This window comes from Geotrypetes seraphini, chromosome 1, assembly GCF_902459505.1.
Source record: "Geotrypetes seraphini chromosome 1, aGeoSer1.1, whole genome shotgun sequence".
Lineage (NCBI taxonomy): Eukaryota > Metazoa > Chordata > Amphibia > Gymnophiona > Dermophiidae > Geotrypetes > Geotrypetes seraphini.
In genome coordinates, this window is record NC_047084.1 from 478994865 (window position 1) to 479020843 (window position 25979).

The 25979-nt window shown below is 41.4% G+C and overlaps 1 protein-coding gene across 3 annotated transcripts in view; it reads right to left on the reverse strand.

Moving 5' to 3' along the window:
* RFX3 (regulatory factor X3) overlaps nucleotides 1-25979 on the reverse strand; it is a 540046-nt gene that overhangs the window by 195435 nt on the left and 318632 nt on the right. For all 3 annotated transcript variants that reach the window (XM_033925421.1, XM_033925415.1, XM_033925406.1), the window contains 2 exons: nucleotides 21176-21273; nucleotides 2158-2416 (listed from right to left, as the gene is read on the reverse strand). In XM_033925421.1, the coding sequence (XP_033781312.1) occupies nucleotides 2158-2416; nucleotides 21176-21273 (357 nt within the window). The remainder of the gene's footprint in view (nucleotides 1-2157; nucleotides 2417-21175; nucleotides 21274-25979) is intronic.

The window sequence follows — 25979 nt, forward strand, 5'->3', positions numbered from 1 at the left end:
ATCCACCTTGTTTCTAGGTACCTATCATACTCTTATCAATAACAAATCTTTATTCCAAGTAGCACAAGACCTGAGACAGGTGATAAACAAGACTTCTCCCAGATAAGCAAACTTTGATCCTATAACTACTGTATAGCCGTGACTAACAAAAACAAAGGCACTTCCAATGATAATGCACTATTGGAATGTGTAGATTTATACCTAGAAAATCTAGACACTACAAAAGATTACTGGATCTGTTTGCCTGAGCAAGGCATAACAAACATGTACCACAAATTTCTTCAGTTTCTTTAAGGATAATTTACAACAGGTCACTTAACCTGTATTACTAGTACATGCCTAAGTTAAGTGTACATACTTGCACAAGCACCACCATATCTACAGGTAAAATGCTATTTTACTCCCAGAAACACAATTTAAAATTACTATAAATTCAGTACTAGACAAAATCCAGCAGTTTCTTTAGCACTAAGAAATAGTTGTGGGATTTAAACAGGTACCCTCTGTGCCCCTAGGATCCTCCAATGTGTTCAGTCACCACTCCTTCAATATGACTTAAATATATTACAGGAACGTAGCCATCCATGTGCAGAAAAAGAGATCTGAGTACATAGTTTGCATATTCTCCCCCCCCCCCGTCCAGCAGCCCAATAAATGGATGTAGAAGTGCAGAAAAGATCATACTGGAATGAACCAAGCAGGAAGGGAGTTGTCTGTTAAAAGTAGGCATTGGTCTGTCAAGCCAGCAGGTGGTGCCATATCTACATGTTAAAGTATGATGGAGACACAATTTTGGCTTTTAACAAGGTTATGCTGATCAAAAAATTTCTCTGTGCCTATTACCACCCTCTATAACAGTATTGGAAAAATCCTAAAAGAATCATTTATCAAAGTTTAGATAGGCTTGTCTTTATACATTTCAAACAGTTAAGCTCTGAGTGCATAAAGTAATGATGACTGAGAGAAATAAATGCAGAACAAAATTATTTTGTGTGATGTACAGTTTTTATGAAAATTCTATTGAGTATATGGCCTACATTATCTTTCTGAACCACCATAGCCAGTATTACTTACTGCATATCTGGAAGCAGGTCATCATATATAAATTACAGAAATAAAAAACACATATATAGCTATAGCTTTTTAAATCCTAAACATAAATATACCAATTTTAACCAACTAGCTGAAAATACAGGATAATAAAAAACATTTCTTAAATCAATGGTTTTTGACATTGTACACAACTACTGAAATGTATAACCTCACCTGTTTCTTTTTATGAACCGGAAAACAAGGAGCCACAGCTGTATGTCAAAACCTTGCTTTAATTCTAAAACTTTGGCCATTTATTTAGTGAGTCATTATACATATAAAAAAAAGAATAAAAATATATTTCTATTTAATAAATAGTCCCTTAAATTATTTGCAATACAGAGCTAATAATTTTGGTTCAAACTTTAATTTGTACCATTTCCATCTCTGTTGCACTGTATGAGTGTGCATATCTATCTATCTATAGACACACACACACACACACATATATATATATATATATATATACATACATACATACACACACACACCGGTACATGCATATAAATATATACATAATTATTTAAAAATTATTTATAAAGTTGACTATAAAATCTCCAAGATTGGCAATGTTCCTAGCTAACAAGGCCTATTATCTATTATCAAGATACCTAAATAATTTCCTTACTATTTGAATGCAGTTCTCTTCAGATATTAATTTAACATAATATTTTTCACGTTATTATTAAAAACAAAACAAAACACAAGACTGAATTTAGATTAAAATAAATAAGCAAGGATTTGTTGGTTCCATTATAAGTGCTAGATAAAATCACCCGATTTTCTGCTTCAGTATGTAACGCTAAAATTGTAAGTAATGAAAAACAGAAAGTGCCAAGCACATTATAAGCAGGTCAGAAACATTTTCCTTTGACCTAAGATCAATAAACCTGAAGTGAGCTCCTGGACTGGAGAGGTGCAAGTGCCACTTATTTGGTTTACAATTTGTTTCCTTGTACAAAGATAGAAAATAGTACTGAAGCCTTCAGTAAATGCTACATTGGTAACTAGAAAACCTAGGAACTAATTATGTTCTCAGTTTCATTTCTTAAAAAGTGCACTTACCGTAGCAGGGGATGCTCGAGTTGTGTGAGTCACTGAGTGACCAGAATTTTCCATTGTACTGCCAATCAGGTAGGTCCCTCCAGAGCTGCTGATAAGCTGTCCTCCTGTCACACCCATCTGAATTCCTCCTGAACCCACCATACTGTGAGTCGAGACCACCGTAGTCACTTGTGCAGAGCCTCCTTGAGTGTCAAAGTAATTTCCCCCAGTGTTCTGGCTGTACATCTGGGTTTCTGTATAAGGATAAGTTGTTGTTCGTCTTTAGGAGAAAAAGAAATCAAGACATTTGTTTTGATTTTTTTAATGCAGATATTATATATGCATTACGGAGGAAATTCTGTATAGGACACCGGTCTCAGCAGCCGCCTAAGAAGCAGCTGAGAATTACATGCTGGTGTCCTATACAGAATCATATCTGCCCTAACAGACAGATGCCTAACCAGCCCAATTCTCTAACCGGTATCCATGTCATAGGTGCCAATTAGAGAATCACACCTGACCCCTTGCCATCAGAAAGGGAATCCCCCTGCTGCGATCAACTGAATGGCCATGGCAGGGAACCCCCCGAACCCCCCAACCCCGGCCAGGTCTACCGGCAGGAGGGATGTCCACTCCCTCCTGCTAGAACCACCAACGTCCCGTCCTCCTGTCAAATCTCTCGACATGAGAGATGCCCATTCCCTCCTGCTGGAACTGCTGATGCCTCCTTCCCCCAACAAATCCTCCAGCAGGAGTGCCCACTCCATCCTGCCACCCACCCGGAATTTCCCCCCACCTACCTGGCAACAACTCCCCTCCAGATCCCCCCCCCCCACTCCCGTACTTTTTAAGATGAAAGTCTAGCCAGGGGAATGCATGCACCCTCCAGCCGGTAGGCTCGCCACTCCAAAATGACGGGCCTTCCTAGTGCATTCTGGGATGCACCAGGGAGGGGCCTAAGGCTCCTATTAGCCCAGATGCCTAAGGACCCTCCCATAGGAGGGGCCTTAGGCACGTAGGCCAACCGGAGTCTTAGGCCTCCTTCCCAATGCATCCTGGGATGCTGTGGGAGTGGCCTAAGGCTCCAATTGGCCAGATACCTAAGGCCCCTCCCATGGGGCCTTTGGCATCTGGGCCATTATGAGCCTTAGACCCCTCCCTAGTGCATCCCAGAATGCACCTGAAAGGGGAAGGCCCACCATTTTGGAGTAGCAGTCCTACCAGCCAGAGAGTGTATACATCCTTCTGGCTGGACTTTCATCTTAAAAGGTATGGTGGAGGTGGGCTGGGGGTGCCAGGGGGGTCTACCGGTTAGGGGAATACCAGGGGGGTCTACAAGTGAGGGGGCTCTGTAGGGGAGTGTCACTGGGTGGGGTGGGAAAGTTCTGGAGTGGTGGCAGCAGGAGGGAGTGGGCATCCCCCTTCCGGGGGATTTGTCGGGGGTGGGGTTTGGTGGTTCTGGCAGGAGGGAGTGGACATCCCTCCTGCCGAGGGATTTGTTGGAGGGTTTGGGGGTTCTGGAGGGAAGGAATAGTCATCCTTCCTGCCGGCCGACTTCGTGGGAGATTTCCATGCCGTGACCAGCTCAGCAGCAGCGTCTATTTGAAATGTGTGCCAGAATTTTGCTTGCCTACATTTAAGGCATCTATCGTGGCTCTAGGGAGACACCTAGAACTGCTTAAGATCGCCCAAGGCCACTTCCAGGTGAAACCACACCCAGCCTTGGATGAGCTTAAGTGTTCCGGTGCATCTCCTTGCACCTGTGATAGATACCTACAATGTAAGCGGCCTGCCTCGGGGTTTTTATTTTTTCAGAAAACGTGCATCCTGATTGGCTGGTTAGACAGCAGTAGGACGTCTACCGCTGCCTACAATCGGAACGCCGTTTATAGAATTTGCCCCTACATGCATACATACATAATAATTCTTTTATTTCTGACATTTGTATATTGCAGCTTAGAAAGGATTAAAGCTCAGTCATTTGAGAATTTTGGTGTAGAAATATTAACACAAGGGCATTCCAGTTCTGAGATCTTTTCCACGTTTATATATTTTTCATAGTTTCCTTCAGTTGATTATTGGGTTCATCTCTCGAAGAACGTAGGGAGAGGGGAGATATGATAGAGACATTTAAGTACATCACTGGTCGCATAGAGGTGGAAGATGACGTTTTCCTTCTAAAAGGACCCTCGTCCACAAGGGGACATCCGCTGAAAATCGGGGGGGGGGGGGGGGGGGGGATTTCATGGGGATACCAGGAAGTACTTCTTCACTGAAAGAGTGGTGGACCATTGAAACGAGCTCCCGGAGCAGGTGATCGTAGCCAGCAGCATACAAGATTTTAAGAATAAATGGGATGCCCACGTCGGATCCCTACGAGGGTAGCATAGAGGAGGGCAGCTTGGGGACGATTGATAGAGTGTAGAGTGGGGGAGGGTTGTTGGAGTGGACAGACTTGATGGGCTATGGCCCTTTTCTGACGTCATTTTCTATGTTTCTATCTATTTTTATTGCAGATTTAAGAGTAATATCAGTAATACTTTATCATGGAGAGGTGGTGAATGCCTAGAATGCCCTCCCTTTAGGGGTGGTGAAGGCAAAAACAATTCAAAAATGCAGGGAATAGACACAAAGGATCCCTAAATAGGAAGAGGATAGTATATAACTTCCCTCATGATGCACAGCTTTAGCAGTGGGGAAATGAAGCCGCTGACAAAAACACTTCTACAATCTTTATCCCATATATAGCAAGACAGTTCAATATGGGCAGGTGTTAACTTTGATGGCAGCTCTAGCAGAGGACAAGTGAAGGTGATACCAAACAGACTTCTATGGTTTGTATCCCGTAAATGGCAAGACAGATCAAGATGGGCTAGAGTTAGATTGATGACAACTCCAGTAGTAGGGCAGTGTAGCCCATGCTGGACGGACTTCTATGGTCTGTGTCCTGTATGTGAGAAGACAGATCAGCAAGAGCTGGAGTAGGTTTTGAGGCACTTGGTAGCTGGAGAAGTAGAGCCAAGGCAGGAGAGACATTTTTTACAGATTGATCCCTGAAAATGGCAAGGATGGATCAAGAGCAAGTATTGTCTAAGTAAAGGTCTTGCTTTTTATTTTTTTTTTTTTGGGGGGGGTAGACATTTTACAGTGGAACTTAGCAGAAAAATATAATAATATACTGGACTGCTGATTCAACATTGTCTTGATAATAAATGTGACTATTGGGCAAACTGGATGGAACATGCAGGTCTTTATCTGACATCACTTACTATGTTTTATAAAAAGGTTTTACCATATAACTCCACCGCTGGGATTTTATATATTTTGTCATTATGATATAACATTTTAGAGTATAAAAAATTGGGGATCAATATTCAAAAGCACTTATTTATTTTTATTTATTTGAGAATGCTTGATAGATTGCGGATTGCATAAAGTGCTGCTAGGCATTAAAATATCAAAGATTAAAATGTAAGAAAAGTTACAATCATTCAAGAAAAGTCAGAGAAGTAGAGAGAAACCAGCTAGAGGAAGGACAGGGAATAAAAGAAGGGGGGAAAAAGTATAGGAAGAACCAAGGAATAAAAGGAAAGTGCCAACAACCAACCAGGAGACATGGAGTTTAACCAAAGGCTAATTAAAACATGTCAGATTTTGAGAAGAGTTTTGAATTTTTTTGTATAGTGATTCTGTGGGGATGTTGGGAAGAGTTCCATAGGTATGGTCCTAGATAGCAAAAGGCCATACCAGGCATAATATCAAGGAGAGGGAGAGCAACTAGTATAGCTTGAAAAGAATGTATGTTAATAATAATAATAATTTTATTTTTGTATACCGCAATACCATAACAATGTAATGTAATAACAGTTCTAAGCAGTTCACAATAAAGAGATAACTGACAAACAGTGAAGTTACAAACGATGTAAAAATTCAGTAGCATGAAAGATAGGTCTTTACTGATTTTCTGAAACATTGGTAAGAAGAAGCTTTCAAAATGGTTTTACAATACAGAGGTGAGCAGATCAGCCAAATAAGCAGGAACCTGGGGAATTAAACTTTTAGGGCTCCTTTTACGAAGGTGCACTACCATTTTTAGCGCACGCACTGGATTAGTGCATGCTATAGTGCGTGCTAGCCAAAAAACTAGAGGAGGCGGTAGCGGCTATTGCGCGCGCTATTCCGTGCATTAAGGCCCTAACGTGCCTTTGTAAAAGGAACCCTTAAAGTCAAGAATTTGAATTTTGAATTTAAATGGAGTACAGACTGGAAGCCAGTGTATGGTGCTCAGCAAGGAATCAGCAGTATAGCAAGCATTGTGGAGCAATTTGATAGCAGTGAATTATTCGAGCAGAATTTTCTTTATAGTTTTGAACAGCAGGCCATCACAAAAATCAAGCATAAAAGTATCTATGGAAAGCAAAAGAATCCTAATTAATTTAAGAATATAAGAATAGCCTTACTGGGTCAGACCATTGGTCCATCTAACCCAGTAGCTTGTACTAACAGTGGTCAATCCAGGTCACTAGTGCCTGGCAAAAACCTAAAGAGTAGCAACATTCCATGCTACTGATCCAAGGCAAGCAGTGGCTTCCCCCATCTCTCTCTCAATACCAGACTATGGACTTTTCCTCCAGGAAATTGTCTATACCTTACTTAAAACTAGTTATGCTATCCACTTTTACCACAAACTCTGACAACACATTCTAGAGCTCAACTATTCTGTGAGTTAAAAAAATATTTCCTCCTATTGGTTTTAAAAGTATTTTCCTTTTGGAGGTCAATATGGGGTACGATTAACAACATATTGGAATCATCAATTCCACTGACGTATGAGGCGGTCATATGTGGAACGTTATTACATGTTAACCCCCTCTATGGATCGTTATAAATTCCGTCTTTTTGTTGTCATGACCGGGATAGCCATGCAGATGGTAACCCAAAATTGGAAGAATTACGACCGCCTAAATTTTCCTTTCTAGTGGGCAAATTTGTGCTCTACCTATAGATATGAAAAAACGAATGCCGATAGTTTAGGGCACAGTAATTTATTTAAGCTGGTTTGGGGGCCATTGAATTCATATATTACTTCACTATAGTAGGTCTTTGATTATGAGTCAGTTTTTGTTTATTTTCGTACACATCCAGGAAAGGGTGGGGGGCAGGGGCTATTTCTATCCTAATTTGACTTTTGAGTATGTCCATCTGGGGTGGGAGGATATTTTTTATCTGAATAGGGTAAGGTTATTGGGATAGTCTATGTTTCTGTGTTTTATTGAATAATCATTGGGTGGGGAGAAAATGGTTGGTTATGCATTATTGTAAGTTGAATGTGCTTTTATTAACTTATTATATGATATATATTTGTGTATTAGCACTTTTGAAGTTCAGAAAATCAATAAAGAATTTAAAAAAAAAGAAAAAGTATTTCCCTGTAACTTCGAGTGTCTACTAGTCTTTGTAATTTCTGACTGAGTGAAAAATTAATCCACTTGTACCAGTTCTACACCACTCAGGATTTTGTAGACTTCAATTATATCTCCCCTCAGCTGTCTCTTTTCCAAGCTGAAGAGCCCTAACTTTGTTAGACTTTCCTCATACTAGAGGAGTTCCATCCCCATTATCATCTTGGTCACTCTTCTTTGAACCTTTTCTAGTTCCGCTATATCTTTCTTGAGATAAGGCAATCAGAATTGAATGCAATACTCCAGGTAAGGTCATGCCATGGAGTGATACAAAGGCATTATAACATTCTTAGTCTTGTTAACCTTTTTAAATAATTCCTAGCATCTTGTTTGCTTTATTGGCCACTGCCACACATTGGGCAGAAGGTTACATCATATTAACATAGAAACATGATGGCAGATAAAGGCCAAATGGACCATCCAGTCTGTCCATTCACAGTAACCATTATCTCTTCCTCTCTTTAAGAGATGCCTATCACTTGCTTTCTTGAATTCAGACACAGTCTCTGTCTTTACCACCTCTGTATCACTCCATGGCGTGACCTCACCTGGAGTATTGCGTTCAGTTCTGAAGATTGAAGGGTGGCCAATGTTATACTGATTTTTAAAAACAGCTCCAGGGGAGATCTGGGAAATTATAGACTGGTAAGCCTCACTTCAGTGCCAGGCAAAATGGTAGAAACAATTATAAAAAATAAAATTGTGGAACACGCAGACAAACATGATTTAATAAATTAGAATCAGCATGGGTTCAGCCGAGGGAGATCTTGCCTCACAAACTTGCTTGACTTCTTTAAGGTGTGAATAAACATGTGGATAAAGGTGAGCCGGTTGATATAGTGTATCTAGATTTTCAGAAAGCTTTTGATAAAGTTCCTCACGAGAGGCTCCTGAGAAAATTAAAATGTCATGGGTGGCAAAGTTCAGTTGTGGATTAGGAATTGCTTATTGGCTAGTAAACAGAGGCTAGGGTTAAATGGTCTTTTTTATCAATGAAGGAGAGTAAACTGTGGAGTGCCGCAAGGGTACTGTACTGGGACTGGTGCTATTTAACTTATTTATAAATGATCTGGAAATTGGAACGACAAGTGAGGTGATTAAATTTGCAGATGACACTAACTGTTCAAAGTTTTTAAAACACATGCAGATTGTGAAAAATTGCAGATAGACCTTATGAAATTGGAAGACTGGGCATCCAAATGGCAGATGAAATTTAATGTGGACAAATGCAAAGTGATGCACACTGGGAAGAATAAACTGAATCACAGTTACCGGATGCTAAGGTCCACCTGGGGATTAGCGCCCAAGAAAAGGATCTGGGTATCATTGTAGACAATACGATGACACCTTCTGCCCAATGTGTGGTGGCGGCCAAAAAAGCAAACAGGATCCTAGGAATTATTAAAAAAGGGATGGTTAAAAAGACTAAGAATGTTATAATGTCCCAGTATTGCTCCATGGTGCGACCTCATCTGGAGTATTGCGTTCAATTCTGGTCTCTTTATCTCAAGAAAAATATAGTGGCACTAGAAAAGGTTCAAAGAAGAGCAACCAAGATGGTATAGGGGATGGAACTCCTCTCGTATGAGGAAAGACTAAAACAGTTAGGGCTCTTCAGCTTGGAAAAGAGACAGCTGAGGGGAGATATGATTGAAGTCTACAAAATCCTGAGTGGAGTTGAATGGGTACTAGAGGATCGATTTTTCACTCCGTCAAGAATTGCAAAGACTAGAGAATACTCGATGAAGTTACAGGGAAATACTTTTATAACCAACTAGTCTTTAAGCCCGTTACATTAACGGGTGCTAGAGTAGATGTCTGTATGTATGGTGTGTTGTTGGTTTTTTTATTTGTCTCTCTCCCTGGACGCTGTCTATCTGTCATTCTTTGTGTCTGTGTCTATCCCAGGTCCCCTGTCTGTGCATCTTTCTTTCTGTCTGTCTCCCTGGCCCCCCCTGCTTGCCAAAGTAGCCCCCTTTCACCTCTCCCCCTGTTGTGCAATGCCTGCCTGCTTCATGGCCCCCCATCTGTTCCTCCCCCCGATTGCTGTCTGGCCCCAGCACACCCCTCCCCCCAAAGCAGCCCTCTTTCCTGCCTGATCCATAGCCCTTCTTTTTCGCTTCCCCTCCCTCCATCCACCCATGATTGCTTCCGCCGCTGCCGCTCCTGTTCAAAGTGGCCTGCTTAGGTTCACGAACGGCTGTAGTGAACCTCGCAGGTCGCTCTCCATATGGTAGCATGTTCCCTCTGACGCAATCGCGTCAGAGGGAACGTGCTCCATGTGGAGAGCGGCCTGCGAGGTTCGCTACAGCCGGCCGCAAACCTCAGCAGGCCACTTCAAACAGGAGCAGCAGCAGTTGATGCAGGAGGGGGGACTCGTGGACGTGTTCCCTACTGGACACTGCCGCCGCCAGCGCTGCTCCGCACCCCTTCATCTTGCCCTCTGGTGCACCAAGCCAGCGCATGCGCGTAAGCCGCTGGCCATCCGCCTCGGGGGGGTGGAAGAGAGAGAGCGGAGAGGTGGCGACGGCAAAGTTAGTGTAAGGGAGACGCTGCGTCTTTCAACAGGGAGCAGGACAGAGCGTAAGCCGCGCATGCGCACTTCCTATGTGTCGCTACAGCTCACGAAAAACCAGCGCACACATAGGAAGTGCGCATGCGTGGCCTAGCGTTTTATTATATTAGATAGGAGGAAATTTTTTTCACTTAGAGAATAATTAAGCTCTGGAACGCATTGCCAGAGGATGTGGTAAGAGCAGATAGCGTAGCTGGTTTTAAGAAAGGTTTGGACACGTTCCTGGAGGAAAAGTCCATAGTCTGTTATTGAGAAAGACATGGGGGAAGCCACTGCTTGCCCTGTATTGGTAGCATGGAATATTGCTACACCTTGGGTTTTGGCCAGGTACTAGTGATCTGAAAGTGAGAATGGGCTACTGAGCTTGATGGACCGTTGGTCTGACCCAGTAAAGCTATTCTTATGTTTTCTGTACAATAACCAATTCTTAATCTACAAGAACCATTGCCTTCTATCCTTTTAGTTTTCTCAAGAGTATTTCATGAGGAAATTTGTCAAAGCTTTTTGGAAATCTACACACACTATGTGAATTGTCTCACTTTTATCTATGTTTATTCACACCTTCACAGAAATGAAGCAAATTGGTGAGGCAAGACTTTCCTTGGCTGAACCCAAGCTGACTCTGTCTCATTAAACCATGTTTGTCTATGTTTTCTGTAATTTTATTCTTTATAATAGTTTCAACTACCTTGCCCTGCACAGAAGTTAGTTTTACCAGTCTGTAATTTCTCAGATCAACCCTAAAACTCTTTTTAAAAATTCACCTTTCAATTTCAGATTCTACAAATTATTTTAATGACAGCACATCATGTTTGAGTATTTTCAGTACCCTGGGGAGCATACCATCTGGTCCAGGTTATTTATCACTCTTTAACTTGTCAATTTGACTCGGTATTCTTTTCAGGTTCATTGAGAAATCTTTCAGTTCCTTCATATTGTCACCCTTGAAAACCATTTCATCTTCTTCCATAAAGATTGAAGTAAAGAATTCATTCAATCTCTCTCTCTGCTATGACCTTGTCCGCCCTCAATGTTCCTTTCACTCCTTGTTGATCTATCAGTCCCGTGGATTACCTCAGCCTTTTTGCTTCTGATGTGCCTGAACAAACGTTTACTGTGCGTTTTTGCCTCTGTGACAAGTTTCTCTTCATATTATTTTTTGCACCTAACTTGCTATTTGCTTCTTATTCCTTCATTCAGAACATTTTTCAATTCTTTGAAGGTTGTTCTTTTGGCTCTAATAACTTCTTTCACTTCTCGTTTTAACCAATACATCTGGTTTGGGCTTCCAAAATGGCATTTTTAAACAACATTCATACCTGATATAGCCGATTTAGCACGCACTAAATGCTAACACGTCCATAGACTATAATGGACGCGTTAGCATTTAAATCGGTTTGCGCGCCTTAGTAAAAGGACCTTTTAAAGTTCTAACCTTTTCGGCTGATCCCTTTAGCTTCTTTTTAACCATCATCCTCATTTTATCATAGCTGCCCTTTTGAAAATTAAATGCCGCTACAGTAGTTTTCCTTTGTGACTTCACTCCAGATATGATCTCAAATTTGATCATGTTATGATCAATGTTTCCCAGCAAACCCAACATTATTACTTCTCATACTATGCCCTGCATTTCACTGAGGACTAGATCTAAAACAGCTCCCATTCTTGTCAGTTCTGGACCAGAAGGGTGTATCAATTTTAAAAAGCACTAGTGAACAATTGGTACAATTTAATGTGAAAAATCAATAACTGGCTTAAATTTTGTGTAATATGTTATTTACCTACTTGGAATTTCTAGAAAATTATGCAAAAATATACAAAATTACTGAAATATGTTTAAGTGCTCTGATAATAGTTTTGATGTGTGTGCATTGCATATTAATGGATTTCTAGGCATAATCTGAAAGGAAAGAATCTGAAATGTTATGTCAAGGAGAGCTAGAGAGATAAAATTTCTAGATATCATAAATGATTGCTTCTTGGAAACCTTGTGTCCAATTGCTAATTATTTTTTAATATTGAACCAGATTACATGTAAACCCCAATACAAAACTCTACAATCATTCTATCTGAAAAGGGTAAACAACCATTCTTTATTGCACTTTCCACCCTATCATAATTCTACTGACCTCTATCATATCTCCTCTCTATAGTATCTTCTCCTTTCTTCATAAGAAAGCCATTTCATTCATTTTATAATGCTGTTACCCTTCTCTGCTATCTTTTCTAGTTCTATCTTTTTTGAAATGGGGCAACTAGACCTGCACAAAATAATCAAGATGCAATTGCACTGTGGATTTTAGTCTCCATTTCATACATAGTGATGAATCCAATGGAACTCTTATACAACAGGTTCTAAATTTATGTCCAGGACAAAATAATTCAGTGGTAGCCTTGCCAATCTGGATACCTGCATCTTTTCTGATGTGGTGAATACAACTCTGTTATCCTGTGGTCTTCAAGTATGCACTTAAACTGGCAATAGCCAGTGAATGATTTGTGTCAATCTTTGAAAAGTGCAGCTGAATTTCTAATTCTTTGCTACTGCTGTCCGATTCTAGATATTTCTTGTAAGAGAAATGCATTTCAGAATCATAAATACACATCAAGAAAAATAAAAGATAAACCTTTTTATTTAATTTCTACAATTTCAGCACCCACAGTCACTTTATTGCTAACTGAGTCTATTATTAGGATCTATGCAAATGTCACGACTGATCTGCTACTTTTGCAAATTAATGTTCTTGCCATCCCATCATGCCTCAGTATGTACCTGAGCTTAATATGACCTTAAATCTGTTACAGTATCTTGACTCGCTGTAACAGTTTTACTTATTCAGTTTTAGAGCTCATTTAAGAATCACATTTTTCTTAAATAAAATCTACCATCAAGAAAGGTTTCTTTCCTCTACAGGAGTTTTCTTTTTATCACTGAAGGAATAATACCCTATTTGACAAACATGACTTCTCACCCTTGTGAAATGATTTAAGAATGCAAATTTTTTAAGTTAATGAAACCTGAATCTTTATCCAAATCATATTTATGTAGCAAAAGAACTTTCCATTTATTTCCATAATCAACTGTATTTAGCTACGAAATGTATTAAATCCAATTGCCAATAAATTGCTACTTCCAGTCATTATTTGTAATATCTCAATTCAAATATCTAAGTTGAGATGCCAAGTTTTCTGATTCAGTATTTGTTTGGGGGCTAGCTTTACCATCTTTATTTCAAAATTCTATACTGACATAAATAGCTAAAATGTACTGTTCTGTGGGCAAATTTCAAAAATTGTGTGCACAAGGATATTGTTTCATACATTCTGATACTGTCCTCATCTCTATCACCTCCAATGGGAGGCTGTTCCATTTTCCTACCACCTATTTTATAAAGAAATATTGCCTTAGATTACTCCAGAATCTAAGTATTTTTTAAAAATAAATGTAATCACATTCCCCCTTAATTTTCTTTCCTCCAGCATACTTGTTTAAATTTTTCTGTCTTCTTCAATATGCTTTATAACGAAGACCTCTTGAATATAAACAGGAGAAACTGCCTTCACAATGGTGAACAGCAAATACAACAACAAGGTGACCAATTGGTGTTCAGTCTTTTTTACTGAAATGGACTCGACACGATTGTGTTTCAGCCCACAAGGGCCTGCCTCAGCATCAGACGCCGTTCACGAGAGCTGCAGTTCTTTATAGTATGTGTTGAAAAGCTTATGGAAATTGCACGAATCGACTTATCACAAGACTCCTGAGGCAGGCCCTTGTGGGCTGAAACACGATCGTGTCGAGTCCATTTCAATAAAAGAGACTGAACACCAATTGGTCACCTTTGTTGTTGTATTTGTTATAATGAAGACCACCAACTATTTCATTAGTTATCCTCTTAGACAGGCTCCATCCAGTTTGATTTCTTTTGAAGGTGTGATCTCCAGGAATACACATAGTACTCTGAATGAGATCTCACCAGAAACTTATTTACAGGCGATATTGTCTCCTTTTATTTCATGCAATTCCTCTTCCTATATAATCAAGGATTCATCTGGTCGTTGTTGTCAACTTATCCACCAGATTGGCCGCATTAAAATCGTCAGATTTGATCACTCACAGCTTCTGCTTTTCTTTTCTGCACAGAACTTTACCTCCTTTACTCCCCTGAGTTTTTGAAACCACAAATAGGATTGCAATATTCTGTAAAATTTAATCATTATGAAATACTTAAACTCAAGCTGAATGGACAGATTCAAGTTTCAAATTTATTTAAAATTTGATTGAATTGCTTATCAAAATTCTAAGCGATATACAAAGAATATAAAATGGGAACATACATATAATTATGAATGACAGACATAATTATACATATACCAAAAACAAAAGAAAAAAAAACACTGAAAAACTGAAACAAATGGGTAGAAGGGGAAGAACTACATTAGAACAGGACAGTAAACATAAATGGTAAAAACAACTTGAAAGGGGGAGTCCAAATTTGAAGGACTAGGATTCTCTATAAGGCTGAGCAAACTACGAGATCCTACTTAGCAATAGTAATGAATCTGTGACAATCAGGTTACATTAAGAGTTTCTGGTTTAGATTAAATGAAAATATTGTTCTACCATCTATAATAATAAAACGCTAAGCGCGCCTGCGCACTCGCGCCGCGTGTTCCCTGAGATCTCATCTGTCAGGATGTGGCCGGTGAGAGTGCGCATGTGCGCTTACTTCGTAGGACTCCAGGATGCACGGAGTGGCGGCTGCCCGGAGGAGGGCTGTTGGTGGAGGGCAGACGCCGAAAAGGGCTAAGAAGCCGGTGGGAGCGCAGAAAGCATGCAAGGCATTGTGCCCCCCCCTACTCTTCACCTCGCGCCGCTCTCCCTCAGCCTCAATACGGACAAAGTTTATTTCTTAGTTCAAAGCCGCCGCCACGGCTTCTCTCTCGATCCCTGCCTACATCGGAAGCCTTCTCTGACGCAGGTGCGGCTTGAGAGAGGAGCCACACCAGCGGCTTTGAAATAAAAAATAAACTTTGTCCTTCAGCAAAAAACTTCCGTTGAGAGGTGCAAGCGCAGAGCGCGCTTCACCCCAACATACAACCTTGCCAGCTGTATACTGTGCCTTTGCTGCTGTGCTTTTCCGTATGCCTCCAAACTGTGGCTCCTCCCCCCTGTCCCCGCCCCTCTCCTTTATGGCTGCGGAAGAGAATGGAGCGTGGGGCTTGGTGGAAGTGTTTGTGTCTGGGTTGCAGGATGGTAAAGTTGCAGAGCTGGCAAGAGGTACACGTGCATGCGTTTCTTCCCTCTCCTGGCCAAGACCCTGTAGATTAATGGCGGGCCTGATTATAGGGGGACAGGGATGGACAGGAGAAGAGGTGCTGATGGACGGGGGGGGGACAGAAAAAGGAAGGGAGGCGTACTGCTGGACAGGGGGAGCAGGGATGGACAGGGGAAGAGGTGCTGATGGACAGGGGGGTGCAGAAAAAGGAAGGGAGGCCTACTGCTGGACAGGGGGAGCAGGAAAAAGGTGATCATGGACAGGGGGGAGGTAAAACAAAGGGAGAAGGGCTGCTGCTGAATAAGGGGAGCAGTGAAGGGATGGTGGTGGACACAGGGGAGGTAAAAGGAAGGGAGAATGGACAGGGGGATCAGGAAAGGGGTGGTGGTGGACAGCCAAGGGAAAAAAAAGACAGAAAGAAAGAAACACAGAAAGCGGCTAAGGAGAGAGAGAGAGAAAAAAAGAAATAAAGACAGACACACACACATATATTCTAGCACCCGTTAATGTAACGGGTTATAAGACTAGTCACAAATATTGTTCTTATTGTTCTATTTGCCTGGGTCTAGTAGCTTCCTTTTTCTCTTTTCTTAAGTTCTAGATCAATTAGAAGCCAATTCACTTTTGGCCTACAACATTCACCTACCCTCCCACCTACAAGGAGCACTGCAGATCATTTTCTTCCAACTGAATTTTATTGTTTTTAAGCTGTAGGAAGAGAAAGATTTAAAGAAAGGATCAGGTAATGATCCACAAAGCTACCATTATTTAAGATTTTGCGGAATGGTATGTGACCAAAAGCATCTCAAACCAATCTGATAGAGACATAAACTGTGTGTATAAACTAATCTATAAATCAGAGCCCCATACCCAGGAGGGTTGAGCTTCACCTCAGACTTACTGTACCAAAAATGGCCAGGACTTTAGAAATTATTGTTTCTGGGACACAGTCTCTGTCTCCACCACCTCTTCTGAGAGACTGTTCAATGCATCTACCACCCTTTCTGTAAAAAAGTATTTCCTTAGATTACTTCGTAGCCTATCAGCTCTTAACTTCATCCTATGCCCTCTCATTGCAGAGTTGGGTTCCAAGAACTCAGAAAAACACAAATTGACTCGTATACATTGACCTAATGTCTGATGTGAGATTGCGGAGGGAAGGAACCTAATGGAGAAAATGAAGAAAGGAATCCTATATGTTCCACAAAAGGTAAACGGAAAAATCCAATAAAACCTATGTGCATGGAGGTTGAAAGATAATAAATGACCTTCTGGTCAGTTGAATCTAAATATATGCGATGGATACAACAAAAAGATTTAAGAACCAAATAAGAGACCTACTAGCTAATGCACCTATATGGAGCAGCTGACCCAACAAATAGTTGAAATCTGTCCTAACCTTGAGTAGATATGAATGAAAAGGGAAAGGAATTTCATAATCAAATAAAAGCGGGATTTTCTTGAAAAGAATTATTACAGAGAAGCCGATGCTATGAAACATAAAATCAGAGCGACATAGTGGCTTGCTGAGAAGAAAAACAACCTGATAAAAATATTTGTAATAATATTATTATTCTTTAAGATCTCACGAAGGCTAAAAAAGTAACGTAACAAGCCTTAAAATGAGAAAATCAGTAAAAACAGCAAGAGGAAGCATATTATCAAAACAATATGCAAGTAAGATGAAAACCCCTCAATGATTTAACATGGACAGTGAGAATGGACTTGTGTAATATCCCTGTAAAATCCAAAAGTTGGTTAAGTGGTTTTGAGTGCTGTTTTTTTTTAAGTTTCCTCAAGAGAAGCTTAGTAAGGACACAACACCAGGAAAAAAAAGTGGGCCGGAGCCCATGAAAGTGTATGTGTAGAAGGAAAGTAGTTGAACTTTTAAAACTACTGACCCTTGGTAATGGCTTATCAGAAACTGGTGAATCAAAAAATATAAAATGTTTACCAAGTAAAATAAGGAACAGAGAACAAGCTATGATAGATATGGTCCCTAATATAAGTGCCACATGAAACACAAGTATCTTCAAAGATGACACAAAAATCAAAGTAATAAACCCCTTTCTCCCCCCTTACTTCCCTTCGACATCTGTTCCCTTCTCCCCTCCCTCTTCACTTCCCTCCAGTGCCACTCAACCTCTTCCCTTTATCGGGCCCTCTCCCTCCCTTCCCCTCACCTTTGCGGGCACTTTTCAGAGTTTTCTCTTTCTGAGATGTCCGGCCCCGGCAACTGTTCTCACAAGTCCCGCACGACTGCCCCAAAACTTCTCATCTGACGCATCTTCCTGTTTCCACCTAGGCAGCTCACGTCAGAGGAGAAGCTTCGGGCAGTCATGCCGGACTTGTGAGAACGGTGCCACGTCTGGATACCTCAGAAAGAGAAAACTCTGAAAAGCACCCGCAAAGGTGAGGAGAAGGGAAGGAGATGCCCGATGAGGGGAAAAGTTGCTCGGATCATGGGGCACCCTGAAGCTGTGGGGCCCAGGGCAGCTGCCCTGTCTGCCCTCCCCTAACACAGGCCCTGCCTGTGACAGTCCCTTCACAGCTCCTAGAACAGGCCTACCAGCCTTTTCGAAGCTACATCAGAAGGAGAGACTTCGAAGCAGCCCTACCTGCAGGAAGCTTTGAAGAGGCTGGTAGGCCCACCCTGGGAGCCACGAAGATTGCAGGTTTGTTGGGGGTTTTTGCCACCGGCGATCTTGAAGGAGCGAGTGTTGTGATCGTGAGAGGGGGCTGCTGACCAGGAGGGGTGGAAAGGGAGGCAATGCAGCAGATATTTTACTGCGGGGATAAGGCCATTCACCGCTCCATGGGGTGGTGAATGGCCTTGTCCCCGTATCTGCGGCAACTAGTCCTTTTTCCTCCCTGTTCCTGCAGGTAAGTCATCGTATCATTCTCTAGGCTGAAGCAAGAAACAAACAAGATTAGCTGAGTCATGTCCCACCCACCCCCAGAAGTTGGGTCGAGGTGACCCAGAATTGTGAAGAGTTCTGGGGACAGGGGAGTTGACATGATATTGAATGCTCCAATTGTAAGTAGAGGTGTAGGGGAGTTGCACATGCTGGCAAATGGAGACTGGTTGGCGTGTGTATTCTGTCCTCACCTTCTGAAAGGTTGTGCAAAGAAGGACATGTGCCCTGAAGACACGTCTGCAAGAAATTTAGGGTCTTTCCACCCATCACATGGTCTAAAATTTATGCATAAAAGACTATTCATGGAAGAAATGGGGAGGCTACTTCATTGGAGCCTGTTCCTGATTTGGTCCCCTTCTTCTGCAGGATCCTGAGCTCTTTCATAGAGAAAAAATTGGGTAATGTATGGTTTTCCTTTGATTTAAGAATTTAGTTGCATTTTTAGAAAGAAACTAGTTTATTCATAGATTAGATATACATAGAATAAGAGGTAGTTACCTTAGTAGAGTTTTACTGTAATCACAAGCTGTGACTTACAAGTGAAGCCTCCAGATGTATACAGATTCATTGTATTTAATGTTCTTTTTCTTGTAATTATCAAATTAATTTTCTCCATAAGCCAAGTTGATTAAGTTGACCCAAGCAACTAAAGCCCTGTTTCCAACTTCCCCTACATCTCCAAACTGTTGGAGAAGATAGTACTCCGCCAACTCCAACTGTTCATAGAACAACAAGAAGCCCTATCCCCATTTCAGTCAGCCTTCCGAGCAGGCCACAGCACGGAAACCGTGCTCCTTAACATCATTGATGACAGCAGGTCAATACTTGATAAAGGTAACGACGCCTTATCGGTCCTGCTTGACCTCAGTGCTGTGTTTGACACCGTCAATCATAAACTCCTACCAGCCAGACTCACTGACATAGGAATCAAGAACTCTGCTCTACAATGGTTCACCTCCTTCCTGGATCAAAGAACACAATCCGTGCTATTAGGGACAGTCAAATCAAACCCCAAGCCAATCAAATATGGAGTTCTCCAAGGTGCCTTGCTGTCCCCTTTCCTCTTCAACCTGTATATCAGGCCAGTCATCGACATTGCGCATAAATACAACATTAAGATTCACTCTTATGCCAATGACCTTCAACTACTGCTCCCACTAGGTAAACATCAACCAATCCAACTTGCAAACCTCCAACACTGTCTATCTAACATGAAAGACTGGATGACAGCCAATAAACTCCAGCTGAATGCTTCCAAGTCCAAACTACACTGGATCAGGAAAAAGAACACTACTTTCACCTGCCCGACACAAACCTGTGAATCCACCCTCCTAATAGCAAAAGACCAAGTACGCAGTCTTAGAATAACGCTGGACAGCCACCTGACCCTCTCCTCCCATATCTCATAGGTGCTCTCAACCTCTTTTTACTACCTGCGCCAACTCCATCGGATCAAGCCCAACCTCCCAGAATCAGCCTTAGCTCAACTGCTCTATGCCTACTTACTTTCTAGGCTAGACTACTGCAACTCCCTATTCAATGGAATCACCACAAGAAATCTAAAACTCCTCCAAAAAGTTCAGAACTCAGCTATTTGCCTCTTGTACAACCTCAGTTTCTAAGACCCCACCACTCCAGCACTTCGTGCAGCCCACTGGTTACCAATAGAAAAGCGCTGCCATCTCCAAGGCCCTAGTGATGGCCCACAAGAAATTCCACCACAAAACTCCAGCCTACATTGCATCCAAGATACAGCCATACACCCCCAACCACCCCCTCCGCTCCAAAGCAGAGCTAAGACTCAGCATTCCCAAGGGGAGATCCCTCCAGACGAATACTGCTCACAAACACTCCTACAACCAGCTTCCCACACAGATAAGGTTATTGGACTCCCTAATGACCTTTCGAAGATAAATGAAAACTTTCCTCTTCTGCCGGTCAGGCCTCCAATGAACAGTCTCCTCAAATATTCCTCTTATGCTCTCCTCTTTATGACCAGCCAAGACTCTAGAATATGATCTGTGTTTATCCCTTTCCTTGTCATGATTGTCTGTCCTAAAACGGATTGTGAATGTCAATCTGTAACCCATTCTGAGCTCCTGGGAGAACGGGATATAAATTGAAATACATAAATAAATAAATAAATCTCTGGTTTCTGCTGTTATATTTGGGTAAGCTTCCTGATATTAACTCTGCAATAAACTTGACCTCTGGTGTAAAACATAGCGAAAAGGGTAAAGAAGCACATACACATAGAATTACAAGGACAGAAGTGATTTTATCCTAACATCATCATTGGAACATTCAAATTCCTCTGACTCCCATCTGCTGGTACATGGACAACACAACCCATTTGGTCTTGACCGGTCTAAGCAGATAAGGAGGTGTGATTTTATAAAATTACTCTCAAAATGTATTAGCAATAGTCTTTTATTACAAAGAGCCAAACAAACATTTTTCATGCTGCCTATAATTAAATGCTTTCTGCTTTTCTTATAGAACCATTTTGCAAGTTGTTAATGCTCTGCTGGGACTTAGCATTCACAAATATGTTTTTCTGTACAACAAGCAGGAAGACTCTGCGCATATATGGGTTACTTTATTAAATTACTGTTTATGTAATAGGGCCACTAAAATTATCAGTGTTCATGTTTTCAAAGATTTGAATAGAAAATTCAATATTTTGCTCATAGTGTCACTGGTCACAACAGGAAAAAAAGTGCAAAATGTAGCATGGCTGGTAGATGTATTTATGATTGCTCTCTCCTGACTGATTTAAAGTTTCAATTCAGGAATAAAACTTACATCGCTCCATTTGTGTAGACTGTATCACTTCCTTCCACATATTGCACCTGTGCTGGGTAGACATGCTGTACCTGCTGTACGGTTTGTACCTGCTGTACCTGAATAACAAAGAAAAAGAAATTTGTGGAGGCGTTATCCTACAGAGACACTATTATGCTTCTATCAGCTTCCATAATATGTGCTAAGTGCAGCAGAAATGAGCAGAATAATTTGGGAAACAATGACTTACAATCAATGTAAGACATACACATACTACTAAAATTAGCTAGAAAACTATCACATAAAAATAGAGGAGTTGATATTCATCATGATTTAACCAAGTAAGAGGACTTCTACCCAGTTAAATTATGCTGACCGGGACTAATTCGGATTTTCAGTGGCTCTTACATAGATAGCAACCCTGAAATCTGGGAAATGTCCATGCAGCCTGGAGGTGAAATTTGGGTGAACTGGGAGTTATCTGGCCCCTATCAATATTCAGCAGTGGTGCCTTGGTTAACTCAGAACAGAAAAGAGGCTGTTTTAAGTTAATCAGAGAGCTATCTGGATACCTCTGCTGATTATCAGCAGTACCCAGGTAACTCCCAGCAGCCATCTAATATCCAGATATTCAGCATCTTTAACCGGGTATGACCTGGTGCCAAATATCACGATACAGAAAAGATTGTGATGGCCAGTATAATCACTGACCACTGAGGGCTGAATACTGCCTTCACTAATGATGCTAGAATTTAAGTAGAACTTGGTCTACACCAGTGGTCTCAAACTCGCGGCCCGGGGGCCACATGCGGCCCGCCAGGCATTATTTTGAAGCCCTCGGTATGTTTATCATAATCACAAACGGAAAATAAAACAGTTTCTTGATCATATGTCTCTAGCTATAAATGACAATATTATCAGTAAGATTTAGCCAAAAGGGAAGATTTATAAACTATAAAGAGTTTTACCTCATGTAAAATTGTCATTTCTTTAATAAGACATTAACTATTTTTTTTCTGAGGCCCTCCAAGTACCTACAAATCCAAAATGTGGCCCTGCAAAGGGTTTGAGCTTGAGACCACTGGTCTACACAGTCTGTCTATTTATATCTGGCTATTCTGCTGCCACAGATATTATTGGTCTGCAGTACACTTCTCCCTCCGTATTCACGGGGGATGTGGGCGGACCATAGGCATGAATATGGAAAAACCGCAAATAACTTTTTTAAATGTTATTCGTGGTTTTTAGAAAAAGTCTTCTGTTTTTATTATTGGAACCGCAAATAACTTTTCTACAGCGATTTCTGGGCAGGCAGGCAAGCAGCGATTTCTGGGCAGACAAGCAAGCAGCGATTTCTGGGCAGGAAGCAGCGATTTCAGGGCAGGCAAGCAGCGATTTCTGGGCAGACAAGCAAGCAGCGATTTCTGGGCAGGAAGCAGCAATTTCTGGGCAGGCAAGCAAGCAGCGATTTCAGGGCAGGCATGCTGGGAAGAAGCCTTTCTCTCTATGGATGTTGGGAAGCAGCATTTTTCTCATTGCACACTGGGAAACATGGAAGCAGCGAATTTGTGGGAGAAAACATGGTAGCAGCGATTTTCAGAGTGAATGGTAAGCAATACCCTTTTTATTGGTACAGTAAAAGGAAAAAGAACTTTAATGATGATGTAATTTGGGGGGGGGGCGGAGTCAGCTTCTGAAAAATCGCGAATAAGCGTATCCGCAGATATGGAAACCGCGGATATGGAGGGAGAAGTGTAGTCTCCTTCTCTTGCCACTAAAGTGCCTTACTGCCTTTCCTAAACATACTAGAATTCTTCCACTATTTTGCTCTTGCCACCTCTAAAAAATCTCTTCTATGTGGCCCCACCCTCTCAATGAAAGTATTTTCTTGCATTCCTCTCCAGCTTCCAAGATTATAATGACCTGATTTTCTTGAATTTTTCCTGCTGTGGAAAAGTCTACCAGTTAAATGTTTGACTATCTGAATGTTTCTATCAAATCTCACCTCTCTCTTCTCTTTTTGTAAAAAGCACATTTTTAATTCCTTAACTATTTGTATGTATGGCTCACAGTTAAGGCTAAGCAGCTTTGAATAGTCACTAATTTACCAATGGTCTTTTATAGATATTATATTCAGAACTGCAGCTACTATTCAATTGAATCTCACCAGAAACCTCTATGTGAGTAATATTGCTTTCCTCTTTTTGGAGGCCTGTGTTAAAAACAGGTTTAACATGAATTTGGTACTGCTACTCACTCCATTAAAGACTCTGGAGTCAATATTTAGCCATGGCAGTCAGTAAGTGGTTAGCAGGTTGCTATTAGCAGTTGACTTAAATAATCCTAGATATGCAATGCAGAGACATGCCCAGTTCCCAGCATGGATTAGGTATGTCTGCCAAATGATATTAATTGAGCACCATCCAATATTTATGCTGGTATGCACTCAATTCAATATATAAGGTTAGGAAAAGCTGCTTTGCTGTCCTAAATTTATGCAGTTGCTTAGCCAGTTAGTGGACTGAAAATTGCTGCTAACTAGCTAAGTTTCTGCCCCACCCTAATTTCATCCTCAGAGGGGATAACCAGGGACGCTACGGGGCTCATAATTTTTAAAAAAAAGTCAAAAAGTGGCCTAAATGGGTACTTAGATGATCAAAAAGCCTGATCGTCCAAGTACCCATAACCAAAGCTGGTTTTAGAAGTATCTAAAACTAGCTTAGGCCATTCCCCTGCCTCTAAACGCATAGAGCGAAAAGAGGTGTTTTCAGAGGAGGGGAAAAGGCGGGAGGTGGGCCAACCTAGATCTACAGCAGGTATAACCAAACATTTTGACAGGTTGCCTAGTTGGCACTTATATGTTTTGACTTAGACCAAGTCAAAACAGGTATAAGTGCCGAAACAGGGCCCGGTGAGCTGATGGTGGCTGCCGCGATCAGCTCAGTGGCCTGGCAACCATTGCGGCAGGAGACATCTGTCTTTTATTTTTGAAAATTACCTATGTATAAATTTTGGTCCTTAGGCTATCTATCTTTTTTGGCCATTTTCATAAATAAAAACATCTACATAAAAAAAGCACAAAAGCAAATTATGTAAATGTACCAAACTACCTTCTCTGATTGTAGCAGAGGAATCTCCATCAGCTGAGACATTTTTGGGGATTCCTGCCCCTCCCCGACATCCACCAACACCACCTGACATCCCCCCACATTTATGGACCCCCAACATCCCCAGATCCCCAATCCCCAAACCCTCCCTGACTTCCCCCCCACACATTCCCCAACAATTCTGGACCCCCTCCAACATCCCCAGATCCCCCGTACCTTCCAAAGATAAATCGGAAGGAAGGAAGCCCACTCCTTTCTGCCTACAGGGCTGCGTGCTGAGTATGATGGGCCTTCTGTCTCCCAATGCAACTTGGAATGCAGTGGGAGGGGGCCTAAGGCCCTGATTGGCTCAAAATGGTGATTTTGAGTCCGGGGATGTTTTTTTTGGGGGGGGGATCCAGGGATGTCAGGGGTTCAGGGACGTGGTGGGGATGTTGGGGAGTGTCCGTGGATATTGGAGGGGGGGTGTCCAGGGAACTCAGGGGTCCATAAATGTTGGTGGATATGGGAAGGATTTGTGGGGGAGGTCTGGGGATGTCAGGGGGAGGGGTATAGGGCTCCGTTGATGCTGGCAGGGGGAATCCCCATCAGCTAAGCCCAATTTGCCAGCTTTCCTAATCTCTGAAAACATCTATTCATCTGTCTGCTCATTCTGTCCCAGGGGACGGTAGTATAATCCTACCTTTATATTCCTTCCCTTCACGCATCTCTAGTTTGTGCAGTTCAATGTGGACTTGATGAGCATTTTGTTCATTATCTTGACTGCAAAGATTTGACTCTGGCTGTAGTTATGCTGCCAGTTTCGTCTTCACTGGGTTCAAGGCAATGAAATTAAGATGAAATACAAAGAACTTCCTTTCAAAGCAATGAAGACAGTGAAGCTGTCATCAGCATAAACTGCACCAGCTTTATCCAGTAGTGACTGTGATGATGAAGATTAATTCTTCTGTTTTCAGAATGTTGATGGAAGTGATGTTATTTATTTAATTCATTATATATCCCATCCTCCCCAGAGAGCTTAGAATGGGTTACAAGGTAATGTACACAATACTTAGACAATAATTAGTCAAACGGGTTACAAAGGCATTTACATAGTACAGTTTGTACTTCCTAAATTAACCTTCACAGATCCTAAATTAACCTTCATATTCTAAGAGCTCCTTTTACTAAGCTGCGTTAGGGCATTAACGCGCGGAATAGCGCACGCTGAATTGCCACGTGCGCTAGACCTTAACGCCAGCATTGAGCTGGCGTTAGTTCCAGCTGCGTAGCACACAGTAATATCCTGTGTGCACTAAAAATGCTAGCGCACCTTAGTAAAAGGAGCCCTTAGTTAACATTCACAGGTAATATATGTTCATTCTAGATTAACATTATAGTTACATAATAATCTACTCAATGAGTGCCTGCCATTTTTGAATAATACAGCTTGTTCATCCTAATTTAACACTCACAGATAATATAGATTGTTCATCCCAATGTTGCTGCTGAATTGGATCTAATTTACTACTTGAGATCTAGCTAAGTACTTGGGACCTGTGTTGGCCACTATTGGAAACAGATACCTTCGGTCTTGTCCCAGCATGGCAATTCTTATGTTCTTAAATGAAAAATCTCATGAAATAACCAATGTATCAGTTTCCTCACATCAAGGCACTCATTTCTTAAGTGCTTTCGTCATGGGTGGACAAATTATGATTCCAAGAAGATACAGAATA